Raw genomic sequence first — 16,292 nt, forward strand, 5'->3', positions numbered from 1 at the left:
CATTTGATGTGTCCTTGCTTCTGACTCAGTTTCTCCTTGAAGATCTCCAGTGTGTGGAAGCCCGTTTTGGGCAGGGCCTTTGGGATGAGGCTGGGGGTGCTAGAGCCATATCCGGGCAGAGCTTCTACCCTAAAAGAGCTCACCCACTGTGGGGACAGACAGCTGTCCAGAGCCACCTTCTCACCAGCGAGATGGAGCTGATCAGGAAAGTGTCCCTCAGAAAGTGACGTGGGCAGGCGGGGGCATAGGCAGAGGGAGGTGGGATTGGCCCACAAGGCTCTCCACAGGTACTGCCCCTGAGGCCCCACCAGGGCAATGGGGGGCCTGGCTGGACTAGGCCCACGGCAGCCTGCCCACCCCATAGGGATCCAGTTCACCAAATACGGCTGCCGGCGCAGACGAGACCACCACATGGTGCAGCGACACCTGTGTGACCACAAGAAGAGGCCCAAGCCCATCCGCCGGCGCTGCAACCAGCACCCGTGCTCTCAGCCTGTGTGAGTGCTCCCAGGGAGGGACGGGGAGTCTGGTTCTATGCCTAGCCCGGGCCCCAGGCAGTGGGGCTGCTGAGCCTGCTCCCCTCAGCACTGGGTTATGGAGACACGACCATATAGGCAACACAACTTTCAGTGCTTCTGGGCTCCAGGCCCAGGCCAGGATGCTGACCTCTACCTCTTCTCTGCCTGATTGTCAGGAGTCCAGAGACATGGCTCAGCCTGCCAGCCCCCAGCCATGGTCCAGCCCCTAATTGGGATTCCCTGGCTTGAGGCTACATGCTCTTCTGAGCCCAAGGATGACCTTGGGATTATTTAGGGGAGGGCCTTTGGGGAGAGGAGAGAGCTGTGCCTGGTGGAGGGCTCATGGCCAGGCCTCTGAACCTGTTGCAGAGCCGGCCTCAAGACCTCCTCAGCCTCCACCAGGCTTCCCTAGTACACCCCAAGCAGACTGAGGCCAAGGGTGGCTGGCTGGTAGCAGCCACAGAGGGCATCGCCCATCCTCCTGCTTCCCCAGGAGTCCTCCCTGGTAGGCGTAGGGTGCTGCCTGGGTCTTGTCAGCTTCTGCTCCCCTGGGCTGGGGGAACCCCAGGGCTGGGCATGTAATCGGGGCAAGGGTGGGAACCGGTGGCCAGCGCTAGAGGCTGCTGTGGCCTCCCTGTCTGTGCCCAGGCCAGGCCATGTTAACCAGCCCCTCCTCTGCCCAAGACAGCTTCATAACCAGCCCCCTGTCCTTCTCTTTCACTTGTTCCTTTGTATTGTTATTCAGACTGATTTTCCCACAAATGCCTGTAATCACAGAACATGCAGGGTTAGCTCTGCCTGAGTTCCTGGCTGGTGTCCCCCAGCCCCTACCCCTTTGGGGTTTTAAGGAAGAGGTTGACTTAGGAAACCTGCCTGGAAGTGACTAAAAGATGCCTTAGGAACCCAGGGAGGAGTAGGAGTCGAGGCTCTCCCTCCTTCCATCCTCACCAGAGCAGTTTTGTTTCCTCTAATGCACCCAGTGGGCATGCGCTTAAGATGCTGTTGGAAGTTGCTCAGTGGCTAAAAGACACTTGCAGGCCACCAGCATAGCTACTCTATGTGGAAGCTCTGTGGATGATGATGGTGACAGTAACAGTGTTCTTGTCCCAGGAGCCCCATGGGAAATTGGGGGATCTGCCTTGAAAGTGTGGTTTGATCTGTTTTGTGCCCTGATGCTTCTCAGCACCCAGGACAGTGCTCGCGCCAGTGGGCCCTCAAATATGTATGCGGCTTTGAAGAAATCGTGATGTGAAGACGGGGTAACTGAGGCTTAGAAGGCTAATAGCTTGCTCAAGGACATGCAGGGCGCTAGGATTTAAATACACGTCATACCTGTTTTTCAGACGAGACACAGCAGGAGAGAAGAGTGCCCTTCCTGAGGTCACATACCCAGTAGCTGCAGAGCCAGGTGGACAGTTGTCCTAGGCCTCAAACATTCTGAAACCCAAACCCACTCTCTGGCTCCTGCCTGCAGCTGTCTGGGGATAGAAAGTGTCCTCTGGGATGAAGTGTCCCCTTGGTCTCACCTCCTCTCCTTTCACCCTGTTTCCAGGTGGGTGACGGAGGAGTGGGGTGCCTGCAGCCAGAGCTGTGGGAAGCTGGGGGTGCAGACACGGGGGATACAGTGCCTGCTGCCCCTCTCCAATGGAACCCACAAGGTCATGCCGGCCAAAGCCTGCGCCGGGGACCGGCCTGAGGCCCGACGGCCCTGTCTCCGAGTGCCCTGCCCAGCCCAGTGGAGGCTGGGAGCCTGGTCCCAGGTGACTTGTCCTCAGGAGGTGGGAGGGGCTTGGGGAGAAGGTGGGTCTGAGGGATTTTTTTGGTGTTTCCTGCAGGCAAGAGAGTTTCTGCCTGAATGGCTCCCCCTACATCAAATTTTGTTTTCCTTGAAGTAGAATAGCTCCTACGTACCCTGGGCCGTGGCTCTGTGCTAGGCCTTTATGTTCATTCATTACTGCCAGTAAACTTCACACAGTGCCAGGAGGCATGGGTTCATGTCCCTGTGTTCCAGATGGGCAGACTGAAGTACACTCTTGCATTCCAGAAATACTTGCTGAGCACTAGCTATATGCCAGACCTTGTACTAAGAATGAGGGAACCTAGCATCAACCAGACAGAGCTGATTCTTGCCCTCGTGCAGCCCACAGTCCTGTGAGGGAAATGTATTAGACCATCAACCCACAGCCAAGCACTGACAGACTGCAGTCGGAGCTGGGTGGGGAGTAGTGGGTCAATGTGGTGGAGGATGGAGGGTGGTCAGAGGGCTTCTCTGAGGAGGTGTTGCTCAAGCTGAGACCAGAGGGACAAGCCACAGGAAGAGACCAAGTCAGGAACAATTTTACAATGTTCCAGAAACCAACAGGACAGTAGGGCTGGAGCTGACTGGGAGGGATAGGGGCTGCGAGATAACACTGGGGAGGCAGGCGGGGGTCCATGGCTACAGGCTTTGCAAGGGGTTTGCATGTATTCTAAGAGCAATGGGAAACCAGGGAAGCCTTTTAACATGGGCATTACAAGCTCTGATTTCAGGTTGTAAAGATCACTCTGACGGTGCTGTGGAAGGTTGAGTGTTAGACGGTCAGGGTAGCAAAAGGGAGACAGCAGTAAGGCTGCTTAGTTATTTGGGTGCTCTGTGGCTTAGACCCTGGAGGTTACCTTAGGGAAATTGCCTTGAGGAAATTGTCTTGGGTTTTCTTTTAAATACTCATTTGATGTGAACATTGAGAACATCATGCCAAGTAAAACAAGCCAAGCTGGATGCAGTGGCTCATGCCTGGAATCCCAACACTTTGGGAGGCTGAGGTGGGCAGATCTTTGGGAGGTTGATGTGGGTGGATCGCTTGAGCCCAGGAATTTGAGACCAGCCTGGGCAACATAGCAACACCTCGCCTCTACAAAAAATGTAAAAAGTTAGCTGGGCGTGGTGGTGTGTGCTTGTAATCCCAGCTGCTCTGGAGGCTAAGGTAGGAAGATTGCTTGAGCTCACGAGGTCAAGGCTCCAGTGAGCTATGACCATACCATGCCACTGCACTCCAGCCTGAGTGACAGAGCAAGAGCTTATCTCACACAAAAAAAAAAAAAAAAAAAGAAAAGAAAAGAAATAAGCCAGACATCCAGACATGTAAGGACAAACACTCCATGAGGGCACTTTGCTGGTGATTTCCAGGGGCTGGTGGAGGGTGAATGAGGGGTTAGTGTTTAATAGGCGAGGAGTTTCAGTTGGGAAAGAAGAAAATGTTCTGGAAACAGATGGTGGTAATGATTGTACAACAATGTGAATGTGCTTAATGCCACTGAACCATAGACTTAAAAATAGTTGAGATGGGCTGGGCGCGGTGGCTCACGCCTGTAATCTCACCACTTTGGGAAGCCAAGGCAGGCAGATTGCCTGGGGTCAGGAGTTCAAGACCAGTCTGGCCAACATGGTGAAACCCCGTCTCTACTAAAAATGCAAAAATTAGCCGGGTGTGGTGGCTGGCGTATGCCTGTAATCTCAGCTACTCGGGAGGCTGAGGCAGGAGAATCGCTTGAACCTGGGAGGCAGAGGTTGCAGTGAGCCAAGATCACGCCATTGTATTCCAGCCTGGGCGACAAGAGCGAAACTTTGTCCCAAAAAAAGAAAAAATTAGTTAAGATGGCAAACTTTATGTTATATAGATATTACCCCAATTTAAAAAACCTCATTTGATCACAATGATGTTTATTGTAACAGCAAAACATTAGGACGTATCTCAAATGTTTATCTATAGAAGATTGGACAAAAATCATGGTCTGTTCATACAATACAGTACTATACAACAAGAAAAATGAACAGGCCTGAACTGTACTTACCAAAATAGATAAACTTCTGTTATAGAGAATACATTTAGGTGAGAAAAAGTACTTCAGTATGAAGTAAAAAAGCACTTCCAATGGATGTCATTTCCTTAATGTTTAGAGGGACACAACACAATTTGAAAATATTCTGAGATGCTCATTTATTAAGGCTGGTGGTGGCATCTGGATAGGGTTTTGTGAATAACTCCATACTTTTCTGTATTTTGAAATATTGCATTATGAATATTTGTAAAGAACCAAAAATCCACACACAACTCATGCATTTTATATGTCTCCATAATATATAGCTTCATTTGTTTTGATATAAAATAGATTGCTGGTCTTCAAAGGACCTCACAGATAAAAGTAACAGAGAGATGGCAGATAGTGGAAGATACTAGCCCTGTCGCAATAAGCAAAATATAGAGATGAATCTCTAAATTTAACTTTTATTAAGTAAGAATTGCAATTCAAGGCATACACAGAGACCGGGTGGTCTTCAGTATGTCCAAAGAACAAAGGAAAGGTTGGGGGTTTTATTAGAAAGAGACATGATATGTATTGTGTTGAACACCAACTCATTGGCACTAGACAAGCTTTTGGGAGCTGGCAAGCTCTGACTGGTGAGTGATGGTGCTATGGAAAACTAGCCGTGGAGTCACAGCAGGTTGTTTCAGCAGCTGCTAGGTAAAACTGGTCTTGGAATTACATCAGCCTGTTTCAGCAGCTGGCCCTGTGGAAAATTTAATTCTTGGAGCAGGTGCTAGGTGCCCTGAGTGCTTTTTCCCCTGGTCCCTCAACTCTGATTTAGTTGGGTGTGACAAGTATGACCCTATTCATATAATCAACTTTCACAGCCCCTTATGAGACTGACTGAGCAGTCAGGAGCTGTTAGCTGCTGTTTGTAATGATTCATCCTGGGAGGATGAGCCGTGTTTGTCTCGTAGTTCTGCGTGGCCCCATGACCCTTGTGTCTCAGTGGTCACATGCTCCAGTGTGGGAAGTGGGGTCCTGCAAGTTCCTCTCCTTCCAGCTAGGTAAGGCTGTGGTCAGCATCTAAAAGGTGACCCAGTCACACTGGGCAGTGCTGCTTTCCTGGAGTCCCTGCCCCTCCATTGAGGACGTCCACATTCCCTGTTTGTCAGAGTAAGAGTGGGTCAGGTCCAGGGGACAATGTGTGTGGCCACCCCCTGCAAAGGGTGGTCCTCGGTCCTCTGGTGCCTCCTGCTCCTTGTACCTGCACCCTGCTCCCTCAGGGAAGAAGACACTTTTGAACATACTTCTGCAGGCCCATGTTTGGTAAATCGAGTCACAAGATTATTGACTATCAGAGCTAGTCAGAGGAGGGTCCATGGAGACCCTGTCGCCCAGCTCTCTGTTTACAGAGTAAGACATTGAACCAGGGGTGGGGGTAGCAGAAGCCACAGTCCAGGCCCCTATATCCTGTTAATAGGATATCATCACATCAATCCACCTGCCCAGGTCACACCATGTAGTGGATTGCAACAGGGGAGTTTGCTAGAGTGATACACAAAATATTAAAGAACCCAGGCACAGACCAGACACAGTGCATGCAGGTGGTAGTAGGGAATGGGGTCCCAGAGGTTCCCTCCTGAGCCAGAGATTAACCGTTTAGATTGTGGAAAGGCCCATGGAGTTCTAGGCTCAGGGCAATGGCTCTTCACCATTGGTATCAGGACTATTTGGCAACAGGTACAGTGTCCCACTGAGGCTCCTTAGAAGCAGTCCTTGCATGTCCCTCTGGTCAAGTGAAGACTTGGTGCTCTCCTTTGTACCCTTTCTGTCCCTGGGCACTGGCTGGGCTCTGAGCTCACTGACTCGTCTTTCTTCTCTCCACCTACCCTGACCCCGGCCACTATGCCTGGCACTGACCCACCCATGGCAGTGCTCTGCCACCTGTGGAGAGGGCATCCAGCAGCGGCAGGTGGTGTGCAGGACCAACGCCAACAGCCTCGGGCATTGCGAGGGGGATAGGCCAGACACTGTCCAGGTCTGCAGCCTGCCCACCTGTGGAGGTGAGCCAGAGGGGATGGGGAGGCCAGGTCCAGTCCCTTGGGCCAAAGTCCCAAATACTAGAATTGCTTCTTCCTGCTCACAGGAAATCGCCAGAACTCCACGGTGAGGGCCGATGTCTGGGAACTTGGGACGCCAGAGGGGCAGTGGGTGCCACAATCTGGACCCCTACATCCCATTAACAAGATATCATCAAGTAAGTACAGTCTATGGACCCTACCCTGCTCCCCAGACCTTTCAGTGGCCCTGGTGTTGCAGCATGGGCCACTCAGTGGAGCAAACCCAGCTTGTAGCTGTCTGTGTGACCTTCACCTCCCTGAGCCTCAGATACCTCAGTTGTGAAGTGGGGAGGAGGCGCTACTGGTCCGTGAGCCGTTACCTGCAATTCCAAAATGTTTATTTCTAAGTTTGGTGCAAACTTACCTGGCAGCAAAATCTGACCTGAACTAATGAGATCATTTATTCTTTTGATATAGAAATTTAGCCATATTTAGTTACAAGGTGATATCTCAGGCTCCATTGGGGATGTTCTATAATATAAACACAGAATATAATGTTTCTGATCCCAAAAGTTCTGAATTCTGAACTATATCTGGTTCCAAGATTTTCAGACAAGCACTTGTAGATATGAGCTGCCTTTATAGGGCTGGTGAGATAATTGGATGAGAGAATGCATGCATTCCTGTCTGGCTGTCAGCTTCCAGTAACAATAGGCCTAGCAATTTCTCTCGGCCCCATGATTCAGTTCATCCTCCCATCTTTCCATTCATCCACCCACGGATAGATATTTACTGAGCAACTGCTACGTGCCAGGCTGTAGATTCTTCACTCCTTTCCCAGGTTCCATCTCTCTTTTCCTTCCTCACCCTCCCTAGGACCAGGGTCTGGCAAGATGAGTAGCAGAAAGATCAAAGACCCTAACTCCTAGTTAGAGGACCAGTTGGCTGCAAATTCCTTAACCTCTCTGAGCTTAGTGACCTCATCTGTAAGATAGGGTTCTGACTAGATGTCCTCAAAGGACCTTCTACCTCCAATCTTCTACTCCTCTGCTCCTAGGCTGAGGTTCTGACTGGGGGAGTGCCTGGGTTTCCTGCCCTCTTCCTTCCCAAAGCAAAGGACGATTCCGATTCTGGTTCCAGAAATCTGGCGCCATCTAGAGGCCACTGGCTTTCCATTTTTCTCTGATCTTTCTCTTGTTCCCCTAAGCCTGCCCCTCCACCTGTCTCTCTTTCCCTCTGTCCCGCCCACTCTTCCCACATCCCTCTTTCTCTCTCTCTCTCTGGCAAAAATTAGTAGAAAGCAAAGCTCCTGCCTTCACATTCTGCCTGGAGAAGCCTACATGGAGTTATCACAGAAAGGTGTGATATTTTGTGCAAAGCAAACTAGTGTAATGAGCACTTATCTTCGCCGGGTGCTTTAAAGATGTTGTTTGCAATGTTATTATTCACTGGTAAGGGTCAACATCAGCCCCATTTTATAGGTGAAGCAACTGAGGCTTGGAGGGTTTAAGTGACTTGCCAAAGGCCTCACACTTTTAAGTGGTAGAGCCTGGATTTGAACTGAAATCTGCTTGATTCCAAATTAAGCAGTAGCAGTCTTAATGTCCCGATGTGTGCTGACTGTGGCAGGATGGTCAGTCTGCCTGTCCCAAGCATGAGTTGCCTGGGGTCTAGCCTGACCCTGGCTGGAGTGGGCCAGACTCCTTGGGTTGATTGGGAGGGGCTAGGGTTCCCACTTCCATCCAGAGCAGCTGCAAGTTAGAAGCACCTGGTGGTAGGTCACACCCTAGATTGTCCAGTGTGTGGGTGAAGGAGACGGGCACCCCCAAGGATTCCAGTGTGCAGCAGGGCTGAGGGCGAATGGCGAAGGGCCAGGGTTCTCAGATGCGCCCACACGTGGAGTCCCCTGGAGGGCTTGTGAAAGCACAGCGCTGAGCCCCAGCCTGAGTTTCTGACGCAATAGGGCTGGGTGGTGCTAGAGGATGTGCATTGCCAGCAAGCTTCTATGTGATGCTGCTGCTGCGTGTGGGGACATCACTTTGAGATCTGCTGCTCTAGGGGATTTTACTTCCTCTTCCATGTAGTCAGGGCTCACTCTCCCGTCAGGTGGCTCTGTAGCCCCCACCCTGGGAAAAAGCTTTATAGTGGGTCCAGCAGGGGCGGGGGTGGAGGGCGGGCAGTCAGTGGGTGAGTGGGAGGCGGGGCCACCTGACTGACAGGCATCCCCACGTTGCTTCCATCCTTGTCCTTGTGCTGTGTGTGCAGCGGAGCCCTGCATGGGAGACAGGTCTGTCTTCTGCCAGATGGAAGTGCTCGATCGCTACTGCTCCATTCCCGGCTACCACCGGCTCTGCTGTGTGTCCTGCATCAAGAAGGCCTCGGGCCCCAACCCTGGCCCAGACCCTGGCCCAACCTCACTGCCCTCCTTCTCCACTCCTGGAAGCCCCTTACCAGGACCCCAGGACCCTGCAGATGCTGCGGAGCCTCCTGGAAAGCCAACAGGATCAGAGGACCATCAGCATGGCCGAGCCACACAGCTCCCAGGAGCTCTGGATACAAGCTCGCCAGGGACCCAGCATCCCTTTGCCCCTGAGACACCGATCCCTGGAGCATCCTGGAGCATCTCCCCTACCACCCCCGGGGGGCTGCCTTGGGGCTGGACTCAGACACCTACGCCAGTCCCTGAGGACAAAGGGCAACCTGGAGAAGACCTAAGGCATCCCGGCACCAGCCTCCCTGCTGCCTCCCCGGTGACATGAGCTGTGCCCTGCCATCCCACCGGCACATTTACACTCTGTGTACTGCCCCGCGACTCCCAGCTCAGAGGACACACATAGCAGGGCAGGCGCAAGCACAGACTTCATTTTAAATCATTCGCCTTCTTCTCGTTTGGGGCTGTGATGCTCTTTACCCCACAAAGCGGGGTAGGAGGAAGACAAAGATCAGGGAAAGCCCTAATCGGAGATACCGCAGCAAGCTGCCCCCGGCGGGACTGACCCTCTCAGGGCCCCTGTTGGTCTCCCCTGCCAAGACCAGGGTCAACTATTGCTCCCTCCTCACAGACCCTGGGCCCGGGCAGGTCTGAATCCCAGCTGGTCTGTAGCTGGAAGCTGTCAGGGCTGCCTGCCTTCCCGGAACTGTGAGGACCCCTGTGGAGGCCCTGCATATTTGGCCCCTCTCCCCAGAAAGGCAAAGCAGGGCCAGGGTAGGTGGGGGACTGTTCACAGCCAGGCCGAGAGGAGGGGGGCCTGGGAATGTGGCATGAGGCTTCCCAGCTGCAGGGCTGGAGCGGGTGGAACACAAGGTGATCGCAGGCCCAGCTCCTGGAAGCCAAGAGCTCCATGCAGTTCCACCAGCAGAGGCCAGTTTGTCTTTGCTGGCCAGAAGATGGTGCTCATGGCCATACTCTGGCCTTGCAGATGTCACTAGTGTTACTTCTAGTGACTCCAGATTACAGACTGGCCCCCCAATCTCACCCCAGCCCACCAGAGAAGGGGGCTCAGGACACCCTGGACCCCAAGTCCTCAGCATCCAGGGATTTCCAAACTGGCGCTCACCCCCTGACTCCACCAGGATGGCAACTTCAATTATCACTCTCAGCCTGGAAGGGGACTCTGTGGGACACAGAGGGAACACGATTTCTCAGGCTGTCCCTTCAATCATTGCCCTTCTCCAAAGATCGATCCTGCTGGAGTCGGACGTCTTCATCTTCTACCTGGCTCAAGCTGGGCCAGAGTGTGTGGTTCTCCCAGGGGTGGTTGGACCCCAGGACTGAGGACCAGAGTCCACTCATAGCCTGGCCCTGGAGATGACAAGGGCCACCCAGGCCAAGTGCCCCAGGGCAGGGTGCCAGCCCCTGGCCTGGTGCTGGAGTGGGGAAGACACACTCACCCACCGTGCTGTAAGGGCCTGAGCTGTGCTCAGCTGCCGGCCATGCTACCTCCAAGGGACAGGTAACAGTCTTAGATCCTCTGGCTCTCAGGAAGTGGCAGGGGGTCCCAGGACACCTCCGGGGTCTTGGAGGATGTCTCCTAAACTCCTGCCAGGTGATAGAGGTGCTTCTCACTTCTTCCTTCCCCAAGGCAAAGGGGCTGTTCTGAGCCAGCCTGGAGGAACATGAGTAGTGGGCCCCTGGCCTGCAACCCCTTTGGAGAGTGGAGGTCCTGGGGGGCTCCCCGCCCTCCCCCTGTTGCCCTCCCCTCCCTGGGATGCTGGGGCACACATGGAGTCATTCCTGTGAGAACCAGCCTGGCCTGTGTTAAACTCTTGTGCCTTGGAAATCCAGATCTTTAAAATTTTATGTATTTATTAACATCGCAATTGGACCCCAAAAGGTTGTATGTGTGTTTCTTTTTCTCTCTCTGATTTATGGGAAGGGGACAATGAAGCCAGAGCTCGAAGGTTGAGGGCTGGGCTGTAGCAAGAGAACTGGGGGTGGGGGCGCAGCTCACTGTGGCTGTCTCCTGTCCCTCCACCTTTCCACCCATGCCCTGCTGCGTCACTGCCAGGTGGGACACAGGGTTGCCACTGGTTTCTTGACTACTGAATCTCCTGTTTCCCTGAGGCCCAAGTTCCAGGACAACACTATTTCAGGTTATTGTGAAATTCTCAACCTGTTTAAATGCAACTAGAGGCCAGTGGGGCAGAGTGGCTCATGCCTGTAATCCCAGCACTTTTGGAGGTGGGAGTTCCAGACCAGCCTGAGCAACATAGCAAGATCCCGTCTCAACAAAAAATAAAAAGAACATTAGCCAGGCATGGTGTTGCATGCCTGTGGTCTCAGCTATTTAGGAGGTGGAAGTGAGAGGATCCCTTGAGCCCAGGAGTTTGAGGCCACACTGAGCTGTGACTGCGCCATGGCACTCCAGCCTGGGTGACAGAGCATGACCCTGTCTCAAAAACAAAAAAGAACAACAAGAGGGGCTCTCTAAAGGAATCTTAGCAACCACGGAACAAAGAGATTGTCACTGAAAGCAAAATGACTGCAACCACTTTTGCCTTCTAAGCAGTGGCAGAATTTGTGTCATGGAGTAAAAGAATCTACACTGCTGGGCACTTAGAAAAGGTGAAGCTGGCAAAAGGGCTTCTTGTCATTATGCAGAGCTCACTCCTCCCCTTAAGGCCAAGGAGAAAATGGTTTGGAGACTCCTACCCCCGTGGGGGTGGGAACACAGAGAGGGCAGCCTCTCCATCTGTCTTTGGCTGGGGGCTTTTTAGGATGCAGGTTGTCTAATATGTCTAAGATTCAATTAAATTTGTGTTGCCATCTCCCCAAACATCTGGAAATGTCCACTCTCCAAATTAAGGGCTTTTTATGGGTCAGGATATTTGCTTGTTTTGGTGGAAACTGAGAAAATGAAAGGATTCACGGGTGAAGATAGAGGAACAGCACCAAGGGCCCTCTTTCCATCGCAGCCTCAGAAACATCCCTCACTTCCTGTAGGAGCCCAGTGGGAAAGGCCATATGGGAATGGTCTCACCTCTTCCTGCCCTAAACGGTTTCCTGTTTGGAGTCTGGTGGGTGCAGGTGCCAGGGTGCCAGACTGCCTGTCTCTTCCCTGGTGGGGATTCTCCAGGCCACTCTAACTTCAAGGCTTTATCCACACCTGCCCCATGCTTGGCAGAGCCCTGCCGCAGTGACAGCCAGGTGCCCAGAGTCTAGCCTATCAGCCCCGACTGGCTTCCAGAGCCTTTGCCCTGGTCTGCCAAGCTTCCTCAACCCATAGCCAGGGGCCAGCACACCTGTCATTTTGGAGGAAGCCCCCTGAAGTTCCAGCATCTCCTTGCCCTTGGGGTCAGTAGGGACAGTGCTGCACAGAGTCACCCTTAGCCTCCTGTTCAAAGAGCCTGGGAAGTCCTCACCATGGCTGTCTTCTGTGTCCAGATGGCCTCCTTGAGGTTCCAGCCTGTGACTTCATTTGGGCTAGTAAGGCCTGAAAGCTCCTGGTGGAGAAGGGATCAGGGGGATGGCAAGGGTTTAGGGACAACAGGAGACTTACCTTCCCATTCCTCCAGAGGAGAAAAGGGGCAATTGGAGCCTCATGATGTTCTTGGGAAATAGACTGGCCTCTGGGCCCTTTTTTGATTTACCCTCCTGGTGAAACTCCAGGCCTTCCACCTGAAATGACACAGCAGGCAGGGGAAGAGGGGAAGGCACAGAGCCTGGGCCATCTGACCTGGAACTCTGTGGGCTCTTCCAAAGAGCCCCTGCCCCCTACCTGGCTTCAGGAGACTGAAGGCTTGGGGGAAGGTAGGGGTCTGGGGGGAGGAGGGAAAGAGCAAGAAGGGGTGGAAATGTAGCTGGGGCAGTCCCAGGGACCCAGCTGCCACAGATTAGAAATCTCTGAGGCCTACACCACAAATCTTCTCCTTTAAAAAATTATGCAAGAAATATATGCTCATTATTGAAAAATTTTACAACCTGAGGAAAAAAAATCTATAATTCTACTTAGCAATAACCACTGTTAATAATTTGGTTATCCATTCCAGATGTGTGCATGTGCAAGATTGTTTGTGTCTGTACACACACACACGCACGCGCTGGGTGAATATTATTAATACTATACGCATACACATTATCTGGGATCTTCTCCCCCTCCTACCCCACCTACGGCAATACAATAAGAACACGTTTCCATCCTGAACTACGTTGAACTACTTATTTTTTTTTTTTGACAGAGTTTCATTCTTGTTGCCCAGGCTGGAGTGCAATGGTGCGATCTCGGCTCACTGCAACCTCTGCCTCCCAGGTTCAAGTGATTCTCCTGCTTCAGCCTCCCGAGTAGCTGGGATTACAGGCATGTGCCACCACTCCTGGCTAATTTTGTATTTTTAGTAAAGATGGGGTTTCTCCATGTTGGTTAGGCTGGTCTTGAACTCCCAACCTCAGGTGATCTGCCTGCCTCAGCCTCCCAAAGTGCTGGGATTATAGGCATGAGCCACCGTGCCCAGCCACGTCTTCATTTTCAATGACTGCACAGTACCGCACGGTATGGCTAGATGACCATTTATTTAACCAAATCCCCCAGTACCATAAACTTCCTGTACAGCCTGTGGAACCGTGAGCCAACTAAACCTCTTTTATTTATGAATTACCCAGTCTCAGGTAGTTCTTTATAGCAATGTGAGAATGGACTAATACAGAAAATTGGTACCAGAGAAATGAGGCATTGCTATAAAGATAACTGAAAATGTGGAAGCGACTTTGGAACTAAGTAACAGGAAGAGGCTGGAACAGATTGAAGGGATCAGAAGAAGACTGGAAGAGGTGAGAATGTTTGGAACTTCCTAGAGATTTGTTGAATGTTGTGACCAAAATGCTGATAGTGATATGGACAGTGAATTCCAGGCTGAGGAGGTCTCAGTTGGAGATGAGAAATTTATTGAGAACTGTAGTAAAAGTCACTCTTGCTATGCTTTAGCAAAGAGACAGGGAGTATTGTGCCCCTGCTCTAGAAATCTGTGGAACTTTGAATTTGAGAGAGATGATTTAGGGTATCTGGTGGAGGAAATTTCTAAGCAGCAGTGTTCCAGAGGTGTCCTGGCTACTTCTAACAGCATGTACTCATATGCGTTCACCAAAAAGTGGTCTGAAATTGGAACTTACATTTAAAAGGAAAGCAGAGCATAGCAGTTTAAAACATTTGTAGCCTGACCATGTGGCAGAAAGACCCATTTTCTTGGGAAAAATTCAAGCCAGCCGTAGAAATTTGCATAAGTAGAGGAGCCAAATGTTAATAGCCAAGACAATGGGGAAGATGTGTCGAGGGAGTTTCAGAGGTCTTCATGGCAGCCCCTCCCATCACAGGCCTGGGGGCCTAGGAGGGAAAATGGTATCATGGGCTAGGCCAAGGTCCCCACTGTCTTGATCAACCTCAGGACATGGCACCCTGAGTCCCAGTCGCTCCAGCTCCAGCCATGACTAAGGTCCCCAAATACATCTCAGGCTGCTGCTCCAGTGGGTGCAAGCCATAAGAAGCCTTGGTGGCTTTCTTGTGGTATTGGCCCTGCAGGTGCACGGAGGGCAAGAGTTGAGGCTCGGGAGTCTCTGCCTAGATTTAAGAGGATGTATGGAAATGCCTGGATGTCCAGGCAGAAGTCTGCTGCAGGGGCAGACCCCTCATGGATAACCTCTACTAGGGTGGTGCAGAGGGGAAATGTGGGGTTGGAGTCCCCACACAGAGTCCTTACTGGGGCACTGCCTAGTGGAGCTGTGAGAAGAGTGCCCCGTCCTCCAGACCCCAGAATGGTAGATCCACTGACAGCTTGCACCACGCTCCTGGAAAACCTGCAGGCACTCAATGCCGGCCTGTGAAAGCAGCCAAGAGTGCTGTAACTGGCAGAGCCACAGTGGTGGACCTGCCCAGTGCCTTAGAAGCCCACTTCTTGTCTCAGTGTAGCCTAAATGTGAGACATGGAGTCAAAGGAGATTATTTTGGAGCTCTAAGATTTAATGACTGCCCTTCTGGGCTTCAGACTTGCATGGGGGCCTGTAGCCTCTTTGTTTTGACCAATTTCTCCCATTTGGAATGGAAGCATTTACCCACTGCCTGTACTTCCATTGTATCTTGGAAGTAACTAACTTGCTTTTGATTTTACAGGCTCATAGGTGGAAGGGACTTGCTTAGTCTCAGGTGAGACTTTGGACTTTTGAGTTAATGCTGGAATAAGTTAAGGCTTTGAGGGACTGTTGGGAAGACATGACTGTGTTTTGAAATGTGAAAAGGACATGAGATTTGGGAGGGGCCAGGGGTGGAATGATATGGTTTGGATTTGTGTCCCCACCCAAATCTCATGTTGAATTGTATTCCTCAGTGTTGGAGGAGGGACCTGGTGGGAGTGATTGGATCATGAAGGCAGATTTCCCCCTTGCTGTTCTCATGACAGTGAGTTCTCATGATCCAGTTGTTTGAAACTGTGTAGCGTCTCCCCCTTCACTCTCTTTCTTTCCTGCCATGCTGTGAAGACATGCTTGCTTCCCCTTCACCCTTCTGCCATGATTGTAAGTTTCCTAAGCCATGCCTTCTGTATAGCCTCTGGAACCATGAGTCAATGAAACCTCTTTTCTTTATAAATTACCCAGTCTCAGGTAGTTCCTTATAGCAGTGTGAGAATGGATTAATACATACATTTATTTAAGCAAAAAGAGAAAGGTAAATTTAAATAAACATTAAGGAAGCGTATAGGTGGTAGATACTTCTAACAAGGCTGGGTGTAGTGGCTCACACCTGTAATCCTAGCACTTTGGGAGGTGGAGGTGGGCAGATCACTTGAGCCCAGAAGTTCAAGACCAGCCTGGGCAACACAGGGAGACCCTGTCTCTACACAAAAATGCAAAAATTAGCCAGGCATGGTGGCATGTGCCTGTAGTCCCAGCTACTGAGGAGGCTGAAGTGGGAGAATTGCTTGAGTTCAGGAGTTTGAGACTGCAGTGAGCTGCACTCCAACCTGGGCCACAGAGTGGAACATGTCTCAAAAAAGAAAGAAAGAAAGAAAGAAAGAAAGACAGAGAAAGAAAAAACCAGGTATAACAAAATTCATGATGGGGTGTGGGAATGGCTCAAGTTTAGAAACCAAGGGCTCTTGTCAGTCACTCAGAGCCAGGACCTGTAGTTTGGTGAATCTGGATTTCAATTCTGAAACCTCTGCTTACCAGCTATATGACCTTAGATTATTGTGGATCCTTTTCATCACATGTGACACAAAAATCAACTGCTTTTGTACATTCATTCTCATAGCAGCATTATTCACAATAGACAAAAAGTGGAAACAACCCAAGTGTCCATCGATGGATGAATGGATAAACGTTAGGTGGTATATTCATACAAGGGACTGTCATTTAGGCTAAAAAAGGAAGGAAATTGGCTGGGCATGGTGGCTCACGCCTGTAACCCCAGCACTTTGGGAGGCTGAGGTGGGCAGATCA

General features: G+C 51.3%; 1 protein-coding gene across 2 annotated transcripts in view; it reads left to right on the top strand.

Annotated features, from left to right (window-relative positions):
- Positions 1-10,700, top strand: part of ADAMTS14 (ADAM metallopeptidase with thrombospondin type 1 motif 14) — an 87,399-nt gene extending 76,699 nt beyond the window's left edge. For both annotated transcript variants that reach the window (XM_009458637.5, XM_507838.9), the window contains exons 18-22: positions 365-497; positions 2,071-2,278; positions 6,241-6,370; positions 6,454-6,564; positions 8,633-10,700. In XM_009458637.5, the coding sequence (XP_009456912.5) occupies positions 365-497; positions 2,071-2,278; positions 6,241-6,370; positions 6,454-6,564; positions 8,633-9,126 (1,076 nt within the window). In that variant the 3' untranslated portion in view covers positions 9,127-10,700. The remainder of the gene's footprint in view (positions 1-364; positions 498-2,070; positions 2,279-6,240; positions 6,371-6,453; positions 6,565-8,632) is intronic.
- The last annotated feature ends 5,592 nt before the right edge of the window (positions 10,701-16,292 follow it).

This window comes from Pan troglodytes, chromosome 8, assembly GCF_028858775.2.
Source record: "Pan troglodytes isolate AG18354 chromosome 8, NHGRI_mPanTro3-v2.0_pri, whole genome shotgun sequence".
In the NCBI taxonomy this organism is placed as follows: Eukaryota; Metazoa; Chordata; class Mammalia; order Primates; family Hominidae; genus Pan; species Pan troglodytes.